Genomic DNA, 23,160 nt, shown 5'->3' with positions numbered 1-23,160 from the left:
CCACGTGGTTGGCCTGCCGAGCAGCCCGCGCCCGCCAATCGGCCCGTGCAGCCACTGCTTCCTCCGAATATTTTCAGGGCTTGGTGACTCGCCCGTTACCTCACAGAATTGAGCTATCATGCCCACCTTCAGATGGCTACATTTATTTTATCATCATATTAAATTTGCCAGCACCATGTTTTCTGCTCCTGCACTGCACAAGAATAATTGCATAGTTAGTGCTACACAGCTAAATTGGCCCTAACCATGCAAATATTCTTATGTAGTGCAGGAGCGAATGGCATGCTGCTGATGAATATAATGATGTTGTTGTTGTTGTTGTTGTTGTTGTTGTGGTCTTCAATCTAGAGCCTGGTTTGATGCTCCTCTCCATGCTACTATATCCTATGCAAGCCTCTTCATCTCTGAATAACTACTGCAACCTACATCCTTCTGAATGTGTTTAGTGTATTCATCTTGTGGTATGAGTATAATACTGTAGTAAAATAAGTGTAACCAATGTGAAGAATGGTATGATAGCCCGAAGCTGGTGCTGGCAATAAAATAAAACGTTTAAAAAAGTATTTGCACCTGGTTGCATTCTCCAGTCCTCATGTTTCTTTCCTTGAAGTGGCTCCCTGGTTGAATGTTTCCTGTTGACCTTTTGGCCACCAAGTTAGCCCTTCCCTCTACTTATTTCTTGATATACATTTAATGAGTTGCCAAAATACTTTGATTTTTAAAGCTTCATACTGTCTTATTCTACACTCCTGGAAATGGAAAAAAGAACACATTGACACCGGTGTGTCAGACCCACCATACTTGCTCCGGACACTGCGAGAGGGCTGTACAAGCAATGATCACACGCACGGCACAGCGGACACACCAGGAACCGCGGTGTTGGCCGTCGAATGGCGCTAGCTGCGCAGCATTTGTGCACCGCCGCCGTCAGTGTCAGCCAGTTTGCCGTGGCATACGGAGCTCCATCGCAGTCTTTAACACTGGTAGCATGCCGCGACAGTGTGGACGTGAACCGTATGTGCAGTTGATGGACTTTGAGCGAGGGCGTATAGTGGGCATGCGGGAGGCCGGGTGGACGTACCGCCGAATTGCTCAACACGTGGGGCGTGAGGTCTCCACAGTACATCGATGTTGTCGCCAGTGGTCGGCGGAAGGTGCACGTGCCCGTCGACCTGGGACCGGACCACAGCGACGCACGGATGCACGCCAAGACCGTAGGATCCTACGTAGTGCCGTAGGGGACCGCACCGCCACTTCCCAGCAAATTAGGGACACTGTTGCTCCTGGGGTATCGGCGAGGACCATTCGCAACCGTCTCCATGAAGCTGGGCTACGGTCCCGCACACCGTTAGGCCGTCTTCCGCTCACGCCCCAACATCGTGCAGCCCGCCTCCAGTGGTGTCGCGACAGGCGTGAATGGAGGGACGAATGGAGACGTGTCGTCTTCAGCGATGAGAGTCGCTTCTGCCTTGGTGCCAATGATGGTCGTATGAGTGTTTGGTGCCGTGCAGGTGAGCGCCACAATCAGGACTGCATACGACCGAGGCACACAGGGCCAACACCCGGCATCATGGTGTGGGGAGCGATCTCCTACACTGGCCGTACACCACTGGTGATCGTCGAGGGGACACTGAATAGTGCACGGTACATCCAAACCGTCATCGAACCCCTCGTTCTACCATTCCTAGACCGGCAAGGGAACTTGCTGTTCCAACAGGACAATGCACGTCCGCATGTATCCCGTGCCACCCAACGTGCTCTAGAAGGTGTAAGTCAACTACCCTGGCCAGCAAGATCTCCGGATCTGTCCCCCATTGAGCATGTTTGGGACTGGATGAAGCGTTGTCTCACGCGGTCTGCACGTCCAGCACGAACGCTGGTCCAACTGAGGCGCCAGGTGGAAATGGCGTGGCAAGCCGTTCCACAGGACTACATCCAGCATCTCTACGATCGTCTCCATGGGAGAATAGCAGCCTGCATTGCTGCGAAAGGTGGATATACACTGTACTAGTGCCGACATTGTGCATGCTCTGTTGCCCGTGTCTAAGTGCCTGTGGTTCTGTCAGTGTGATCATGTGATGTATCTGACCCCAGGAATGTGTCAATAAAGTTTCCCCTTCCTGGGACAATGAATTCACGGTGTTCTTATTTCAGTTTCCAGGAGTGTATATTACAGCTCTTCTAACACATTTACTGTAAACTGACATTTACATTTGACCTTTGCTTAATTTGAGTGATTCTAGGCCTGACTAAGGCAATTTTTTGAAAGAATTATTGAAGTATAGTGATTACTTGTGTTCTCTGTCTTTCAGGACCAGTTACTTTTCTGTGATGATTGTGACCGAGGGTACCACATGTACTGCCTAGCGCCACCACTTGCCACACCTCCAGAGGGGTCTTGGAGTTGCCGTCTGTGTCTTGTGGAGTTTCATAAAAAATAATTTCTATCAGATTTATTATCACACACACTCAGGAAATATTTCATTGCATGTAATTCTTTTCTGGTACTTAAGTGAATGAGGTTTTAGTGTAAACTTTCAGCTTGTATTGTGTATTAATACATCAACAAGTCACACCAGCATCACGTGTTTGGTAGCTGATTGGAAGTATTTCTATTATAAATGTTTGATGTTCTACTACTACTTTTGCAATAGTAGTTCATAGTACTGAATATGTCTTTCATAGCTCTTTAAAAAAAGTTGATATTGTATTTTGGCATTGTGAAGGGACAGGTTATAACTGTTAATGTGTTCCCATGACATATTATTCAGCATGACAATTTGTGACTTTGACTTAGACAATAGGCATAGAGCTGTAACTTTTATGCTCACTGTGATTTTCTTTTTCTATCATTGAATCCTATAAAGATAAATGTTTCTAGGTATTACTTATTAATAAAACTTCTGTAATTACCCGAGTTATGAGAATAATTTTTCTATTAGAGGAATGACTTATCAAACAAAAAGATAAAGGAAAACATTTCAAACTTATGGCTGAAGTGAGCGTTAAAAGACTGTATGCTGGGCTCTGAAAGCCTGAGGATTGGTTTTGTCTGTTGATTGCTCCTGCCTCTGGATTGTATTTTCTATCTTTAATAATTATCGCCTTCACAATGAGGTTCAGTCAAGCGTATAATTCAAAAACATCACTCATAATGTAAAACTTAGTTATTTCCACTTCTTATTATTCATTTTGTACATTTTCATTATGGGTTTATTCTCAGTGTCAAAAATTCTTGTTAATCACTCTTGCTCATTTTCCTTAATTTCTACTTCTTTGCTTCATTATTATGTTATATAGTTACCCTGTATTACTCTGTAAATTCCCATATGCTGAAACATGTAACATTTAGTGAGTATACTTTAGTTTTAGATGTCAGATTTACTGTGAATGCTAAGATGTGAAACTTTGGAACTACCATATGAATTATATGAAAATAATGGTTCACATTAGTCCACATTCTGTTTTTGTACTTTCCCCTCCACACAAATAGAATTTGGTTCTGAAGAAAGAAGACAAGGTTTTGTAAACTCTTCTTCATTTTCTTTGGGTAATGTTTTTTTGTGTTTAATGGAGTTTGTGCTTCCTATTTAAATCATTTTCTCTCCATTCTAATTTGATATTTAGTAGCTGCTTGGAGACCATTTAATTTCAAGTGGCACTCTATCCAAGCTAATGTTGGGAAAACCAATAAAGTTCACCAGGTTGCAAAAGAAGTGTCTATTGTTTGTACAACATTGAATTTGGAGAACATATAGTCACATGCTATACAGGAAATGGAAAACTACTTAAAACCTAGTCCCATCTCATGATTATGCCAGGTGTTTTGCCAGTTCCAAGTCATCATTTTTGTACTGCGTGTGATGAGTGTTTTCAATGAAGCTATCAGGTACTTAATGCACTCAGTGATTCTAGTTTGTGTTTATGTCATTAGTCATTTGTGTAAATATTTTGAAAATGTATAGCATTTGAAAAAAAAAATTGCATTATTTACGAGCAGTAGGCAAATATTGTCTTTTGAAACCAGATATTTTTATAAGTGCATGCTTTAATTTAATGTAAAAATTTATTACACAATATATAATATGGTGTGGCAGCTATTGTAAGTTGAATGTACTTAAAACTTAATTCTTATACAATATTGTCTGACTAGTATAGGAAAATTAAATTCTGTGTATGGTGTTTCAGTATTTTCAGTGCCTAATGATAGAGCTATTTTGAAAAAATAAATGCTTATTGTGAATGTGTTAGTTAAGTTAGTTGATTATATTGTATTCACCAACTATCTGTGAGAACAACTGAAGCTTGCTACCACAAAATAAAATGTAAATTAAAGAAGCAGATTCTTTTTCGAGTGTGAATTGATGCTGTGACTGAAGAGTCACACAGAGATTTTTTTTTAAAACAAAATGCTACTCAGATTGTAACAGAAATGATGATCAAATTCAAACATGGTGTGATTTTGCCATACATGCAGTGTCAAAACATCTTGCCTGAATATAATTTTTCAGCTGTGTCCACCAAAGTGGAAATGTGGCACACAGATACAAGATGAAAATAATGGGGAGTGTGTGTAAATGGAAAGTAGCAATAGGCTACTGAAAGAAAATATGAAAATAATGGGCAGTGTGTATAAATGGAAAGTAGTGATAAGCTCATGAAAGAAAATAATTATGAAAGGACTTGGAGAAGATATGCCCCCCCCCACACACACACACACACACACACACACACACACACACACACAAACTAAAAGGATGATGACTGGAGAGGACAGGAGGACGGAAGGAAAGAAGATTGGCTGAGGGAACATAAACTCCACACACAAAGGGCACTAGAATAATCAAAAAAATTTAAATTACTATACGGCATGTCTGCAATTGAAAGAAACTGGTGAATAATCAAAGGACATGCACTGATGTTACAGAAGTAAATGTCATAAAACTTAATCATGTAACAAACAACTTATGATATTTGTTACATTTCTTAGATATGGTCTTATTTTTGAAAAGATTACAATGAGAGTTACCTGTAACAGAAGCAAGTTTCTGTATGGAATCAATATAATCATCAGATTCTCTTAGAGCTACAGTGCCGTGAAAGACTGCTGCAGCTGTTTGAGAAAGAATAAAATATTTTGATGATATCTGTTCTGTTCCAAAACCATTAAACTCTCATTTTCTGATTTTTTGGCCTTAATTGTAGTCAAATACTGGAATTCATAACTTTATTCTTTACAAAACTGGATCATATTTTTTATAGTAGTCTTTATGCATGGTTGTTATATAGTGTCTGTGTGGATTAGAAAGGTCAAATGATTCTTCTCAGAGATAATATACTATTAAAGATGTAGTATCATTGAACTGAACTAACTTGAAGACTTTTTTGTTAGAGCACAGGTTGTGTTTGTAATGTTACAAGTAATAATTAGCTTTAGCATCTGGTACACCTTTGTATCCTATGACTAATAATATGCATTGCTGTACATAATCATAGAAAAATGAAATGTGGTGCAGAGAATCTTTGTGAATTACAGGTTTCTCATTGTCATTAAATTTTTACTAAATCATTTTTAATATACACATGAGGAAGCTTTCAGTTTTTGCTGAATATTCACTTCTTTAGAAGAACATTATAAAAAAGAAAAAAGAATTTATTCGTTAGTGTATTAACCCTGTGAGTCACAGAAATACTTTCGAATATGATATTTACTGAAGTTTTGTCTTTTCCTTCTTTACTGTTACTGGAGCACACTATATTTTTTCAATTTTTTACAAAATATATAAGTGGTTTCCCAGTGAAAACACAGTGACACAAGGTATTTTCCAACTTCTTTCAAAGAGTAAGTAAAGTCCTCTGATTTTGAATTTTTAATATTACAGTTTTGTTACATTTTCTTTCATATTTATTGTTTCTTTCTAATGCCCAGACCTTCAGTCACAAATAGCTTAACTCTTAGTGTCAGCGGTGCTCCTTCAGTTTTTATTTTATACATATGATATGGACATGTGCCCCCATTTCCATTGTTTTCCGTCTAATTCATGTGGTGATTTGATCATTCTGCTTTTGCGGAAGTATTGCAGTCACATATGACAAGTTATTGCTTACAGAATGTGGTCAATTCTTTCCATGGTGGCTTCTTCACTTGGGTTATGGCAGTTTGAAACAAAATGAACAGTTTTTTGTCCATCCATTTAGTGCAAGTTACTCCTTCCCAGTTCCTCCTCACTAATTTCCTGCAAGTGTAACATTTATCAGATATAAAATTTGTGGCAGGTATTTCCGTACACTTTTAATAGTGCCACAAGCAAAGATTTTATTTTTGAACAGCACAGTGGATGTAAAATAGTTGTCTTGGTAGATTTCATAACCTTGACCTTTCACAGACTTTGTCAAGTGGGGAAAAATTATCCCGCCGAGATCCTTTTCTACCTAAGTTCTTTTTTTTGCAGTGTATACTTGAAATTCACAAATACACCCTGTTTTGTCTGCCCTCACCCATCCTTCATATGAATTTCTGGGGCATATACATTTTCATAAAAGATCGTCCTTTAAACTTAATCATTGATTCATCAAAGGCCTGTTTTTTAGATGGCCTGTAACACTTTTTGTGTGTTGTGGAGAGAGAATTTAACAATGGTCATATTTTATATAGTTTGTCATGACTGCAGACCCCCACCCTCTCTTTTTGTACTGCATTATCATGTGTGTGTAAATTTGAAAGGAGCCGTACGAATCTGTTCAGTAGCATTCTTTGGAAATATATTCATTTTTGTAGTGCAGGCAAAGAATATAACTAATCCTTATCATTAGGTTGCAATTTCACATGCATAATTAAATTAGTATTGATAAACACTTTCATTTCATTTAAATTTTTAGGGTGAGAACTGATGCTATCACAGCATAACATATAAATTTGTTTGACACACTAGATCCTCAGTTGTGTGGCTTATAAAAAGTTCAAAGATAAAGTCAACAGGGAAAGAAAGATTATCGAAATTAGAGGAGGGTTCAGATTCCTCCACAAAATTTACAAGAAGATTTTCACTGAACTAACGTCCCCCACTTTGGTTCTGAAATGGCTTGAGTGGAAGGAAGAAGTTCACTGATATCAACTAGAGCTTCAGAAACTACGTCCTCGGCTCGTAAAGATAATCACAACATAGAGTCTTCCTCTCCAAGGGCCTGAAAAATATGCTCCAGATTATCATCTTAAGATTCTGACAAATCACTTGGGATATCTTGAAAAACAAGTTTTTGGACAGTAACCTCATCTAATTAGGTGAAAGTATCTCTTCTGTCCATCTAAACAGGCATAAAAGAATAACTTACAGTGTACGAGATAGGTGTCACAGTAGCACAATGCTTTCACAGCAACACCACTAACACTTGTGGTTATAACTACTTCAAATAATGTGCTTTACTTAAAATTAAATCATATTTATAACCTAGAAATATGTCCTACCATATATAAAAATTCTACTTACATTGAGTCAAGTATAGAATCTGTATAAACAAAACAATGTCCCTGAAATACAATATGCTGTACCTGCGTGGAAAACATTCACTGTCTGCTAACTTCCCCTCACAGTGCTGCCCTCATAAGATCCGATAAGTTAACCCCTTGGAAGTCCACTAGAATGCACCACAAACAAGGTTGAGACAGTCATTTCACAGTCAGGCACCTGCCGGCCGCGGTGGTCTAGCGGTTAAGGCGCTCAATCCGGAACCGCGCGACTGCTACGGTCGCAGGTTCGAATCCTGCCTAGGGCATGGATGTGTGTGATGTCCTTAGGTTAGTTAGATTTAAGTAGTTCTAAGTTCTAGGGGACTGATGACCTAAGATGTTAAGTCCCATAGTGCTCAGAGCCATTTGAACCATTTGAACAGTCAGGCACCTATGCCACAAGGTGGTTCAGCACAGCAAATAGATGTTTTGCAGTGGAACCACTCTCAAGTCAAAGGGTTAAGTGTGTAACAACTTCCTGGAGGCGAATAGAAAAAAAAGCTGTTAATTTATAATCCAAGTATTCAGTCTGCAGTATTTACTGTTATACACACTGGTGTTTACATGGGTTGATAATAATGTTTGGAATGTGGAAGATTTTATCTGTGTAAAACCCACAAGAGGTGGGAGGGGGCAGAGGAGGGGAGAAGCAGCATCGGAGATACAATTAAAATGCTTTATTCATGGAAATGAAAATTATTATCATTGTAGGGGAAATATAGAAAGAAGCACTGATGATTGCAGTAGACAGCATGTAGTTCTGGAGATGTTCAAAATAAGTTGTACGAGAAAGGTCAGTCGTCATTTTCAGTGCTAACAAAACTATCTTCTATACAGCAGCTACTTCTTTGCTTTTCAGAATCCTCTATACAACTGGTACTTCTATGCCTCTCAGCATGTAACTACTTTTGTATTAGTTACTCTGGCCCTTCAAGTCTCAAGCTAACAAGTTTTCTTTCATTTCTGAAAGAAACTGTAACAATAGGCTATACGGTTGTCACCTTCTAATAAGATCACTTCCCTAATGTTTCATCAGACTCACAGTCTGCCCCTGGTAGCTGAGTGGTAAGTGCGACGGAATGTCATACCTAAAGGCCCAGGTTCAATTCCAGGCTTGGTCAGAGATTTTCTCCACTCAGGGACTGGGTGTTGTGTTGTCCTTATCATCATCATTTCATCCCCATAAACACGCAAGTTGCCGAAGTGGTGTCAACTCAAAAGACTTGCACCTGGCAAACGGTCTACCCAACGGGAGGCCCTAGCCACATGACATTTCCATTTGCATCAGACTCACAAAGCCTAAAACCTACAAATACTGTATTCTTATGCTGTTTCTAATTCTTTTTCTCAAATTTTATGGGATCTGTTCTTTGCTTAGGTAAGGTAAAGGCAGTATCTATTTGTTTTATTGTGTGTATATTATTACTTGGACAAATATATTATTTTTCTGATATTTACAATTTAATTGAGGAGATGTACGTGCTGGGATATTGCTGCTGTGCTTTTTTTTTCACACACAGCAGCAATATGCCAGCAAGTACAGAATAGTGGGTGCCATGCAGCTTCTGAACTGTACTGAATCCACCTGATGCAAAGAAAGGTGAAACAAAAATGTATTTTTTTTTAACCATAGATAAACTGCATCTTAAAAAAGTTTTCAGTCTTTAGGCTACCAGAATGCTCAAATGAATAGGAGGAGGTTGTGATATTGCTGGTAAAATACCATTAGTCAAATCCACTTTTATCCACTTTTATATCTTGAAAGTGAAGTGGAATAACCTTAATTATATGATTATTTTTAATTTGTTAGAGTGGAAAAGAACCTATGATGGTAAGACTTTTCAGTCATTAAAAAATACAGTACAATTTATTTAGTTTCTGAAACTGCAATTTGCAAAATAAATATTGTGTATTTTGTGAACATTTGTATTGCAAATATAAAAAGTACATTGTCTAGTGTGATTTATTATTTTGAGGTGGACATTATCATATAGCACTAAAGGGTAAAACATTTGTCAGCCTTAATCATAAGTTAACAATAGTATTGATTTCCTTTGTGTGGTATGTGGGACAATGTGATTAATGTAATGTCTGCACAAAACTAGCTTTCTATTGTAAATTTTGCATAGTTATACAGTTGTGTGTATTTTTAAGTAACAACTGTGAAAAGTTAATTTTTATGTTTTAAAACAGGGTTATGAATTTATGTGACAAATTAGTTGGTATGTTATCATGTCAATTTAAGTCCATGTATTAAACATGTATCTCATTACAGTATATTCTTGTTTCTATTGCCGGTGTACAATAAGTAGGCATGTGTGTGCTGTATTTTATAAAATTATTTTTTGTATTAAAAATGTGCAGAATTAAAGCTACTTTTGTTTTTTAAATCCATTCTGCTGACAAGAACATCTTGTGTGTTGAACTTGGATCTGAGGGTTTTACTGCCAGTGTTTTAATTACCAATAGACCTCATGACATTTGTCAAATTTCATTATTAAACTATATGGAAGTTCTTTATTAACCAGTATACTATTCACAGTGGGAAAAAAAGAACCTATAGACTGAATTGGTTTTATGATTATTAAATTCTACATTATTTTTGAAACAGGTTGAAGTTACAGGCATTCATTTGATACTTAATTAGTTTTCAAAGTATTCCATATTATTTACCTTCCACATTTACATCACTGCTTTTTGCAATCAGATGCTGGAACTCACAGAAATTTATAGGTCCCAAATAAAGGTGATGTGTATTTCCACGTAGACTTTATTTATTTACAGTTCTCCTTTATCTAAATAAAAACAACCTAGGTGGAAAAGTACCATCTTCATTCAATAAATGTTTGACTATTGTACCCATTTTGAATAATATGTTTGCTTTCCATTTAAGATCAGTTCCATTCCAGCACAAACAGCTGTGAAAGAAGTAAGTTTATTTATCTGCCCATTTCCGTGAGATCATTTTCCACAAGGTTGGTTTATAGTTTTGCTTTTGGCACATACGTAGTGAGTGGCTTATTTTGCTTTGGCTGTAGCATATATTTGTACAGACAAATGATGTGTTTCTGTTTCCTTTGTATAAATTTACATTACTTTGGCTTATAATAATTGAATATTGCAGAATTTTAGTTTCATTGTTTCTAGAAGCTCCAGAAATACTTGTCAGTTTGTTTACATTTCCATAATTGCAAGTTGGTATCCTATAGATCCAGGTTGAAGATGAAAATAGTACAAAGAATTCTGCTAATATAGTAAGAAATCATTGGAATGCCATATTTAGCTAACCATTTGATTAAGGTGTTACCGTGATGAAGTAGACGGTTGTTATCAGTTCTTGACCACATACAAATATTCCTGACTACAATAAAACTGATAAGAATATGTCATTAAGGCATAGGCTATTATGCATAAATTCTCCAAATAAAGCTAACAGTATCTGTTTGATTTTTAACTACAAGGTATTCAAGGACAGCTATTGACGTTTTAACTGTAATTATAGCTTGTAACTGTAAGGTACATGAAGGTGTTCCTTAAGTATTTACCAAAAAACAATGAAAAAATGTTAGTTGCAAATCATTTTATTATTTCTTACAGTACTTTCAAAATACTTATCCAAATATATCCAAGTTTTGTCTCCTGTTTTGGTGTTGTTTACAGATTCTGTATATACTCTATAGATTTTTTGATGTTTTGCTTAACTAAGTCATACGAGCATGATTTAGATCTTTGGTCAAATCATGGGAGATCCTTCCAGAACATATCCTGTTCAAAGCTAAATGTTCATGCAAAATCAGATGTATTGCAGTCTTCTATATGCAATGCCTCATGGTAAGTAAAATGAAGATCATCTTCAAATACAGGGTGCATCAGAAAATGTATACACAATTTAAACTGTCATAGAAAGTTTAATTTTCAACCTACAAGGCTAAATTTCTGGGAAAAGTAATGCCATAGTCCAATTTCCAAAATAATTGTACTTTCTGCCCAAACTGAATGATGCAAAAGGTGGTTAAAGTAAAAGTTAAAAATGAAAGTCCTTATCATCACATTTCTGAGTATGAGTCACGACTGATTCTGTTCTTTGAACCAAAGTATCCAATGGAATTTGTATGCACACTACTTGAATCTCATCCCAAGTGTGTTCAGGTTATACAGTACACAACATCTTTTACTGTGCCTCACAAGAAAAAGTTGAGTGGCATAAGGTCTGGAGAGTATGCAGGAAACTTGATTGGCCCCTGCGTTGTATGCACTGGCCTGGTGAATTTTGATCCAGGTATGCTTGCACACCCTCAGAATGAGTGACATCATGTTGGCAGTAAAACCTGTCATTACTGTGTATTGTACAAATGGTAGGGAAAATGGAATCATTGCGAGTTGTTAGGTACTTTCCTCCAGTTACAGTACTTCTAAAAAAGAAAGGCCCAATGATTCCCCTGGGGAAGAAACCACACCACACATTTTTACCTAGTAAATTCACTGCCTTTACAACAGTACAGTGGGGATTATCTTCGACCCAGTACACACAATTATACCTATTAACACTTCCTTTAAGTTTAAACTGTGCCTCATCTGACCTATTTTCTTCATGCTGGATATGAGTCTGGCAGCAGCAGTTTCTTGCTAGTAATGCTCTGATTTCCAGTCCATGCAGTCTGTTAAGTTCTGGTAACAAGGATGGTGGAAGCCTTTACCAGTCCTCTCTATTCATAAGTTTGGGATCTTTTAATATTTAAATGACCTCTAGATCTTGTGCTTCACTGTCCCTGGTTCCCTGGAAACTAAGTTTCACTGTATTTTATTTTCTTACTGCAGCCTTTCTAGTCTCTGGTCATGGCTGAGTTGTTGTGGTGCCCAGGCTGAACATCGTATTCTGGTGCTGTGTGTGTGTGTGTGTGTGTGTGTGTGTGTGTGTGTGTGAGAGAGCATGTGTGTTGCTACGAGCCTACCTGTTTCACTAATCTATTCCTCTCCACACTCACAGTCCACCTTGCACGCACCAGGCATCTATCTTGTCCTTGCTAGAACCTAACACATCCTGCATATTAGACGCTGTAGAAGACAGGCTGGACACCAGTTGGTGAAACTCATATAGGGATTTACGGTAAGACAACCTTGGTCCACTGTCTTCTTACTTGATGATTTAATGTCTTCCATATATGTTTTTATTTCATAATAAACACACAATTGATTCATTGTATTGTATTTCTGATTATGACATACAGCTTGTATTGCACTCTTTCAACTGAATTGTATGTTTCTCTTATTCTGTTTTTTAATTTTGTTCACATCTGTAATATTGGGGGGCGTAAATGATTCCATGTCCATTTTTGTTTCGTATAAAACACAAGTTAGTTTCGTAGCATGGTTTTCCGTGGACTCTCATATATTTGTTATTGCTTATGAATCCACACGTGCACTGCTTGATTTAAATGCGTATTAAATATATCGTTCATATTCTACTTAATATTTGTTCACATTCATTTTTTGTACTTTCTCGCTTTTAATGGGGAACTCAGTGTTAGCAGTATTTGACAGAATTGGTAATCAACTTTATTATGCTACATCTTGTCATGGAATGTGTATGCAATTCTGCTTTGAATGGTGTGGCAAGAAGAACACCGTTCAAAGCAGAAGATGTAACAAAGTTGAATACCAGTTCTGTCAGAAGCTGCTAACATGGAGTTGTCCATTAAATGTGTGAAAATATGAAAAGTGGATGCAAACAGAAATAAAGTAGAATGCGAACAACGTACTTAACACACACTTAAATTGAGCAGTTCATACAAGGATTCTTAAGCCATACCAAGTACATGAAAGTCCACAGAACACCATGCTACAAAACCAGCTTGTGTTTCATGTGAACAAAAGCAAATATGGAATCATTTATCCCCTCCTCCAGTATTACAGATGCAAGCAAAAATCAAGCAGAATACAAGAAACTTACTTACAAGTCAATCCAAAGAGTGCAATACAGACAAGAAGTCATAATCAGGAACACAATGCGATGAAACCAGCTTTTGTGTTATGTTGCTTCAGATGATTTTTAGGTTTTGATATGAGCTAAAGTGCAATTAGTCCACTCGATATTGTCCACGCAGTCGAAAGTACAATATTTGGTTTTAAAAGTAAGTAATTTTTCAGTCAAAAGGCAAACACAAAGTCATTAAAAAAATTTTACGTGTCCATGAACTCCAACCACAAGGAGTTAATCTTAGTTTTTGATTGAGATTTTTCGAATATATTATTTTGCAAAGTCACGAAGACCTTTCTGTTTCCAGGCATGTACTTTACTGCTAGACTATGAGGACCATCCATAAATATTAAACGAAAAATATTGTCATCTAAATCAAGTATTTCGAAAGAAAAATATGGATTTTCATGCCATATTTTCTCATATTGGAACTTCTCTGCCAGGCCAGTTGGAACACTGCTGTCGTTGTGCATTTCTGAATCGTATCACTAGCTTTGCACTTGTTATATTTCGGTGTTTTGTGCTGTACACTAACTGGACAAAGATGTTTACAAATTTGGTCACTGATGCACCCTTCAGTTTATCTGTGTCCTACCTGTCTTTTATTCTTTTATTGGTTTTCACAGCTCTGAGTATTATTGACCAGGAATGTTGTTCACAGCCTTTTAAACTCAAGTGTTATATTGCGAACAACATTTAAAATGCTGCATGAAAGCAGATGATTGAGTTCTAGTGCACTGGCTGAGAGCAAGATTTGGCATCTAATTACTTACCTGTGTGTGTTGAATTCCAGTATACTTTGTGTCCTAGTGTGCCATTCAATGTTCTATATGCTTCCACATCAAGCAATGGAATTGCACTATGCTTCCCTACTTCAAATGTAAACTGAGGTGTCTTATGTGGGTTCTTCAAATGTTTGTGAAATATGTGTAGCTTTTAGTCTTCTTGGATCATATAGTGAACTTGTCGTTCAGGTAGCTGAACCAACAGCATGGGCATAATGGAGCTGAACAAAGTGCTGTTGCTTCAAGGCCTCCAGCCACATGTCGGCTGCTAAGGGGGATAAGGGAGATTGTATTGCTATGCTGCCTGTCTATTCATAGTATTTTCAATCACATTTGAAGTAAGTTGATGACAATAATAACTTAACAACTTACATGTGCCAGGCAGGACATGCTGCTATAGGATTCAAACAGTTTTCTTTACTGACATTGGAGTGTTCCCTAATTATGAGTTGTAATTAACTTATCACTTCTCAGATAATCTGTCGCCTCACTGTTGTTCGTGGGACTTTTACCTTATTGAGGGTTTACAATTTGTACAGAAACCAGATGGCAGTTATAAGAGTTGAGGGGTATGAAAGGGAAGCAGTGGTTGGGAAGGGAGTGAGACAGGGTTGTAGCCTATCCCCAATGTTAATCAATCTGTATATTGAGCAAGCAATAAAGGAAACAAAAGAAAAGTTCGGTGTAGGTATTAAAATCCATGGAGAAGAAATAAAAACTTTGAGGTTCGCCGATGACATTGTAATTCTGTCAGAGACAGCAAAGGACTTGGAAGAGCAGTTGAAAGGAATTGACAGTGTCTTGAAAGGAGGGTATAAGATGAACATCAACAAAAGCAAAACGAGGATAATGGAATGTAGTCGAGTTAAGTCAGGTGATGCTGAGGGAATTAGATTAGGAAATGAGACACTTAAAGTAGTAAAGGAGTTTTGCTATTTGGGGAGCAAAATAACTGATGGTGGTCGAAGTAGAGAGGATATAAAATGTAGACTGGCAATGGCAAGGAAAGCGTTTCTGAAGAAGAGAAATTTGTTAACATCGAGTATAGATTTAAATGTCAGGAAGTCATTTCTGAAAGTATTTGTATGGAGTGTAGCCATGTATGGAAGTGAAACGAGGACGATAAATAGTTTGGACAAGAAGAAAATAGAAGCTTGCGAAATGTGGTGCTACAGAAGAATGCTGAAGATTAGATGGGTAGATCACATAACTAATGAGGAGGTATTGAATAGAATTGGGGGAGAAGAGGTGCTTGTGGCACAACTTGACTAGAAGAAGGGATCGGTTGGTAGGACATGTTCTGAGACATCGAGGGATCACCAATTTAGTATTGGAGGGCAGCGTGGAGGGTAAAAATCATAGAGGGAGACCAAGAGATCAATACACTAAGCAGATTCAGAAGGATGTAGGCTGCAGTAGGTACTGGGAGATTAAGAAGCTTGCACAGGATAGAGCAGCATGGAGAGCTGCATCAAACCAGTCTCGGGACTGAAGACCACAACAACAACAACGAGTGTTTACAGTCACCTTTTTGTATTTTCTTGATGCAGTGAACCTGCTATGCACTGCCACTGATTGTGCTGCAGGACTTCATTTCCAACTGCAGACGGTGTGGAAGGGCTGTAAGAGAGCTCACATCTATGCCAGCTCACTACAAAATGACTTAATGTCCTTTTTAAAACTGTTCTGTATATGGTTGTTCTCATACTCAGAATGTTTATGCCTTGTGATAAATCTCTTGTTACTCAGAACAACTTAGCTAAAGTGAATTTCAGAACAACAATAAGAGAATGACATTTCTCCACAGTTTGTATCAACTGTTTCCATATGTTTACATTGTCAGCAGAGGTGCTTCCTCTGTGCCTTCCAAAACACCACCAAGCTGTGATGTCAAATTATACACGCCATCTCCAGAGCAATTAGAGAGTCGTGACAGGATTGCACCTTCTACATCCACAGGGCTACACTGCAAATCACACTTAAGTGCTTGGCAGAGGTTTCATCAAACCACCTTTACAATAATGCTCTGTTATTCTGCTCTCGAATAGTGTGCAGAAGAAATGAACACTTAAATCTTTCTGTGCAAGCGCCAATTTCTCTTATTTTATTTTGATGATCACTTCTCTCTGTGTATGTTGGTGTGAACAAAAATGTTTTAGTATTTGGAGGAGAAAGTTGGTGATTGAAATTTTGTGAAAAGATCCCGCCACAATGAAAAACGCGTTTGTTTTAATGATGTCCTCCCCAAGTCCTGTATTATGGCAGTTACACTTTCTCCCCTATTTCTTGATAATACAAAATGTGGGGCCCTTCTTTGAACTTTTTCGATGTACTCTGTTAATCCTATCTGGTAAGGATCCCACACTGCACAGGAGTACTCCAAAAGCTGATCTGCCAAATGGTACATTACTCAAATGTATGTGCATATCAACATGCGTCACAGATGCCAGAGGTGCAGTAATGTGCAGGTTACTACAGTCTCTGCACAAAGCAAAAGCGAACCATGCACAATGGAGATTCTCTATACGATAACTACCTGAACAACATTTTTACTCAAGCATCTTTCGTCTGATTGTGAGAAAGAGGTGGAGCAACCTGTACCACAACGGCATGTCTAAATAGGAATTTTGTACTAAAGTGAACCATGAGGTTCATGGATGAAATTCTTTCTGCTTTTGTGTGTTCCATAAAGGGCATCAAGCTCATGACTTTAGAATCCATCTTGCCAACTGGAGCCCTTAATTTGCAGGCTAAATACTTTGAAATCCATTTATAAGTAAATTTATCTCAGTTACTGTCAGTCTTCAAGGTGGACTACATTGTGTACTTTTGACACTCCATAAATTTTAAGTGGAAATGGAGTTTTTGGAATGAATCCCGTGACTGTCTCAGTGTCAGTTCTTGAGTCCATAATTAAGGTCTATTTCTTTCAATCTATCTTAACCATAGGGACTGCCTCAGTTCCTTGTAAATGGGTTCATTTAATAAGTCTTTCAAGTTGTCTTCCTACTGAGAGATGTCTAAGATGACAGTTGTATTCCTTTGTCTGCTTGTAGCACCATAATTTCTTTTTCTTTGTTCTTCTTTAGTTCTGTAAAGGCTATCCTTTTCCCAAAGTTAAGGTTGTGGGTTTGATGGCTTGGTGCATAATAAAATTCAGTTTCCTTCCTAATCTTCTTCACTCCAATCACATGTGACCAGGTTGAGAATTGGCTAATACTCCATTTTTGCATATCCAATTTATTAACTTATTGCATGTTATTTTTTCCAGTGCTTTAGAAAACAGGAGGTTATTGGAATGAGGTGATACTTTATCACTTTCTTTGTCATCAACTTCAAATATAGGAATAACTTTGGACGGTTTTAACTGTTTAGGAAAGATGCGTGACTCTAATGAGCAGCTACATAGGTGAGTGGGGGGTCAATTACATTTTGGAGGGAGAGCAGTAAGGTCATGCTAGATATGCCATCAGTTCCTACTGAGTATGTTATTTCTACTTCTGTAATATCCTTGACTGTTCGTATCGTATTGACATGATTTACAAACACAGATAATTTAGAACAGTTGATCTTGTTTCCCATTTGTTGCTGATTTTCAACGAAATTAATAGTTTTAATTAAATTTTCAGTTATTCCAGTGAAGCAGCCATTGAATATATTTGTTTTTCTGCTTGCTTCTGTTATCTTTTTATTGTTGTGTAGCGAGACAATATTGCGTTGATTTTCTTATTTTTTCTTGTTTCCTTATTTTTACGAAGTTCCACTTGGCTTTTCCTTTACTATACAACTTTTTATACACATATCATTATGGATTTTTTTTTCTTTCCACAATTTTTGGTGTATTTCATAGTGAATGTGCATATCTACTGTGCCATTATTATTCTTGCAGGGTGCTGTTCTCTCTCTTTCTGGCATGAAGTTGTAATTCTCAAAGTGATCCAGCCATTGCCTTTTGTATCATTTATGATATTTACCATTTTCAGGGGGGAAACCTGTACCAAAGCACTGTACCTGTTTTCCTATAAACATGCTGAATTTTGTATCCAGGCTTTCTATTTCATAAACAGCAAACCAGTCTTCACTGTCCTATAATTAAAGTGGTTTGTGTTTTTCTGACTTGAGATCCTTCATTTGAACTTTAGTACATTGTTGTTTTTTTTTTTTTTTTTTGCCCACCCTTCTTAAATGGTGATGGGAATTATCAAAGCTCTATAGTTAGGAACCACGTATTGCACGCATTTACAGATAATTCAAATTCCTCTTTATCAGTCAGCATTTGACCCAGTGGCCAGATGGTGTTATTCTCATTGCAAGGTTTATTGTGTTACAAAAATTATATGATTTGGCTGACAAGAGGCTTCCTCTTTACATTTACTGAGAAAGTTTGTACTAAGGTCATAAAAAACTATAACCTCACATCCTGTTGGACTTATTTAGAAACTATTACATTTTTTCCAGAAATACTACTTACTGAAGTTGTATACATGCAAGAGATCTGAGGAAACTGGAAGGTTTCAGACTGATTACACAGGATGAACATTAATAAAATCAACAAACTGCAGGAATGGATTCCCACAGGAAACGGAGGAAAATAGTCCTATGAAGATGTGTCTGGAAATGCATCATTGCTATGGTAGCAGGCATGGGATGGTAGATGGCAAGTTCCTCTGACCATGTGCCGTTTGTTCCTTGTGTTTCAGAGGCTGTATGCTTGACACAGCATACTGTAAGCCAGCAGAATGGTCTGGTATTCATGTCAGGAACAAGCTGAGATGGTGTTTGTGTACAGCCAGGCAGATGGAGACGGTCAAGAGGCAGTAAGGCTATACCAAAACAAGTACCGTTACAGACAAAAACCACACCACACAGTATTTTTCCCTGCTCCACTCTTTCCTTGTTCCTTTCCTTCTTTGTTCTGCTCTCATTTTCCTCCGCTGCTGTGTTTGAGGCCATTCTTTCTTTCTTCCTTTCCTTCCTATCTTTCCTTCTCCTCCCTGGATGTGCCTGGCGGCCACCCACGCATTTTATGCATAGCAGGAGACTGGGTAATGGGTAATTGCCAGCCCCAGGTTGGCATGTAGGGCCCGCACGTACCCCCTGGTACAGGCCAGGCCCAGGAAGGGGTGACTGCCTGAGCTGTTGCCTTCCTCCTCTGCCAATTGATCCCTCCATCTGTCATTCGGGAGGTGTGAGCTAAGATGAGGACAATCACCTATGGTCGGGGGCTCCCCTTTGGAGGGCCCCTGGCTGGAAGGGGAGCACCATTGTAGATGCTGGTAATCATGGGGGACTTCTTCCCAATGACTGATTTTCCTTCTCTTCCTCTGAACGTTTCACATAAAAGAAAGTGGAATGAGGCTGCTGCCTCAATGTTTCTTCCTGTTACGCCTCGATATCCAGTAGTCTCACATTTAGACGAAAACCAGACTTCTGCTACTGTTAACCCCTTTGTTATACAGAAAGGCGTGGATGGCATCACCGGCCCTATGAAGTCATACTCTTGTCTCTGCAATGGAACTCTGCTTTTGGAAATTGATAGTGCTCTCCAGGCCCAGAAACTACTCAAGGCCCAAATCCTCCATGAATATCCTATAAAAGTGGAAGCTCACAGTACACTTAACTTGTCCTGTGTTTTTATCTACATCCGGCTGTTGTATGGTTTGATGGAGGGCAAAATAACTAATTATCTATCAGATCAGAGCGTTACTGCTGTTCATTGAGTTATGAAGAAGGAAGCTGCTGATTTGGTGCCCACTCGCACATTGTTCCTGACTTTCGATTGGTTAATGCCTCCTACCAAGATAAAGGCAGGCTATGAAGTCATCTCTGTGCGCCCTTACATTCCCAGTCCGTTGAGGTGTTATAAATTCCACCAGTTCAATCATACCAGCACATCATGTAAAAACACAGCCAAATGTGACACTTGTAACAGGGATGCACACGAGAGCGCCTGTCCACCTCCTTTCTCCCACTGCGTCAATTGTAATGGAGAACATGCTGCTTCTTCTTGTTCTTGTCCTGTCTATCAGGACAAGCGGGCTGTTCAGGAGATAAGGGTGAAGGAAAAGGTACCTTTTCCTGTTGCCCGGAAACTGATGGCGAGCCGTAAACCAAATGTCCCTTTGTCTGGAAGCTACAGCACCGTGTTAGCCTCTCCCCATCTCACAAAAAACATGGGTATGCAAACTTGTGATTTACAGTTCAGTTTGATAGTGGCAAAGTCGTCTCGCCTTGAAGCTGATGATCCATCTCCCGCTTCCCAGGCTGTAGATTCTGCTACCTGCTCTTTGCCCCTACTGGTGAAGACGGTTGCAATGCAGCCAGTGAACCATCAATTCAAAAAGGATTATTCCTCAGAAGATTTCTTGCGTACCTCGAGTTCGCAGCCGTCTGACTCTTCTGCAAATTGCCAAAAATCGAAACAATCATCCAAAGGCAAACAGTCTTCCCCTCTCCGACTTGTTGGCCCTCTTCAATTGGTCGGCCCTTTTCAACTCACTGACACCGGTGAAGCTCCATTGATCCCACTGAGTTGATGGACAAAGATCCTCCACCTGTGCATTCCAGTGGCCGTCCTCCCTCGATGGCTTGCCATAAGCGGCCGTTGAGGTGAGTGATTCTTATTCATTCTCCAGTGTTCCTAAATTTATGGCCCTTTTACAATGGAATATCCGTGGCCTTCGGTCTAACAGGGCAGACCTCCAGCTGCTCCTGCAATTGCAATGTCCGCTTGTAGTTTATCTCCAAGAAACCAAGCTACGTCCTCGAGACCATTTTGCTCTTTCCCATTTTACTTCACTATGGATGGGCCTTCCCCTTACGGCGGGGATTCCTGCTCATGGTAGGGTCATGCTGCTTCTACGAGATGATGTTTGTCATTGTCCTACCCCTTGCACACGCACCTGCGAGCAGTTGCTGCCCATGTTTTCCTTCCCGAATTAACCTTTTCCCTCTGCACCATTTAGATTCCTTTGTCTTCTGCTGTCACTAGGGTGGACCGGATGCAGCTTGTTGCTCAGCTTCCTCCACCCTTTCTGCTCCTCAGTGACACCAATGCCCATCATCCTCTTTGGGGCTCACCTGTTGCCTGCCCGAGAGGTTCTCTTTTGGCGAAACTTCTTAATCGCTTTAATCTTGTGTGCCTTAACATTGGCAAAGTCACGTTTCTCTCTGATTCCACACACACTTATTCCCACTTAGACCTCTTGATCTGCTCTGCCCAGCTCGCTCAACGTCTCGCATGGTGTGCTCTTTCCGATACTGACTCGAGTGACAACTTCCCTTGTGTGGCTCGCCTGTACAGTCATACCCCGCCACAGCGGCGCGCTCATTGGAAATTCTGTCTTGCTGACTGGAGGCTCTATTCCTCCTTGGCAGTCTTTGATGAACGGCCATTTCCTAACTGTGATGATCAAGTCGAGCACCTTGTGGATCTTATTTTCTTGGCTGCCAAATCCTCTATCCCTTGTACTACTACTTCTCCCTGTTGGGTCTCAGTCCCTTGGTGGACTGTGGAGTGCGGCAATGCGATTTGTGCCTGATGATGTGCACTTCGGTCTTTCACCGTCATCCTGCGTTAACGAACTGCATCTGCCACAAGCAACTACGTGCGCAGTGCCGTCGCACTATCAAGGAAAGCAAGAAAGCATGCTGGGCTTCCTTCACCAGCTCGTTCAACAGTTTGACTCCTTCCTCTCTCGTTTGGGGTGGCCTGCGCCGGCTTTCTGGGACTACCGCCCACTTCCCTATCCCTGGTCTGAGTGTGGCGGAAAATATCATAGTACTTTGAGGAGGTTTCAAGCTCCACCCATTAAGTCCTGCCTTCCTTCCTCAGAAACAGGCAGAGGAGGCTTGTGCAATCTCTTTTCTCTCTGTGAATTGAGAATGCTACAACGCTCCTTGTACTATGAGGGAGCTCGAGTGTGCTCTCTCCTCTTCCAGGTCTTCTGCTCCTGGGCCCGATACAATTCATGTCCTCATGCTGCAGAATCTTCCTCCTGCAGGAAAACGCTTCCTCCTTGATACCTACAACCGTATTTGGACTGATGGCATATTTCCCATGCTTTGGTGTGAAGCTGCCATTGTTCCCCTACCTAAGCCTGGTAAAGATAAATCTCTTCCTTCCAGCTGTCACCCAATTTCCCTTACCAGCAGCGTTTGTAAGGTGACGGAAAGCATGATCAGTGGTCGATTAGTGTGGTGGCTGGAATCACACCATCTTCTCACTAATGCTCAGTGTTGATCCCGAAAGCACTGCTCAGCGGTTGATCATCTCGTCACCCTGACAACGTTTATCATGAATAATTTTCTGCAGAAGCGTCAAACAGTGCCTGTGTTCTTTGATTTGGAGAAAGCCTATGATACCTGTTGGCAGACAGGCATTCTACGTACTATGCACGCATGGTGCCTTCGCCGTGGTCTTTCCACTTTCATCCGGGAATTTTTAACAGACCGAGTTTGCCGGGTACATGTGGGTTCCTCCTTATCCCACACCTTTTCACATGAGAACGGGGTGCCTCAGGGCTCCGTACTGAGTGTCATCCTCATCACCATAGCCATCAACCCAATTATAGATTGCCTTCCAGCTGGCATTTCTGGCTCTCTTTTCATTGACGACTTTGCTATTTATTGCAGCTCCCAGCAGATGTGTCTCCTGTAATGCTGTCTTCAACGTTGTCTGGAATGTCTCTGTTTGTGAAGTGTCACAAATGGTTTCCACTTTTCTGCTACCAAATCAGTCCACGTCAGCTTCTGGTGGTACAAGGTGTTTCTTCCACCATCCTTACGACTGGGCCAAAATGCTCTCCCGTTTGTGGATGCAACAAAGTTCTTAGGGCTTACATTCGATAGGAAACTCAGTTGATCTCCCCACGTGTCCTATCTGGCTCCAC

At 39.6% G+C, this 23,160-nt stretch overlaps 1 protein-coding gene across 3 annotated transcripts in view; it reads left to right on the top strand.

Annotated features, from left to right (window-relative positions):
- Positions 1-4,040, top strand: part of LOC124594894 (zinc finger protein ubi-d4) — a 256,583-nt gene extending 252,543 nt beyond the window's left edge. For all 3 annotated transcript variants that reach the window (XM_047133370.1, XM_047133369.1, XM_047133367.1), the window contains one exon: positions 2,313-4,040. In XM_047133370.1, the coding sequence (XP_046989326.1) occupies positions 2,313-2,441 (129 nt within the window). In that variant the 3' untranslated portion in view covers positions 2,442-4,040. The remainder of the gene's footprint in view (positions 1-2,312) is intronic.
- The last annotated feature ends 19,120 nt before the right edge of the window (positions 4,041-23,160 follow it).

Source organism: Schistocerca americana, chromosome 2 (assembly GCF_021461395.2).
Source record: "Schistocerca americana isolate TAMUIC-IGC-003095 chromosome 2, iqSchAmer2.1, whole genome shotgun sequence".
In the NCBI taxonomy this organism is placed as follows: Eukaryota; Metazoa; Arthropoda; class Insecta; order Orthoptera; family Acrididae; genus Schistocerca; species Schistocerca americana.
The sequence above is the reverse complement of the archived record's forward strand: the minus strand, read 5'-3'. Positions and strand labels throughout refer to the sequence as shown.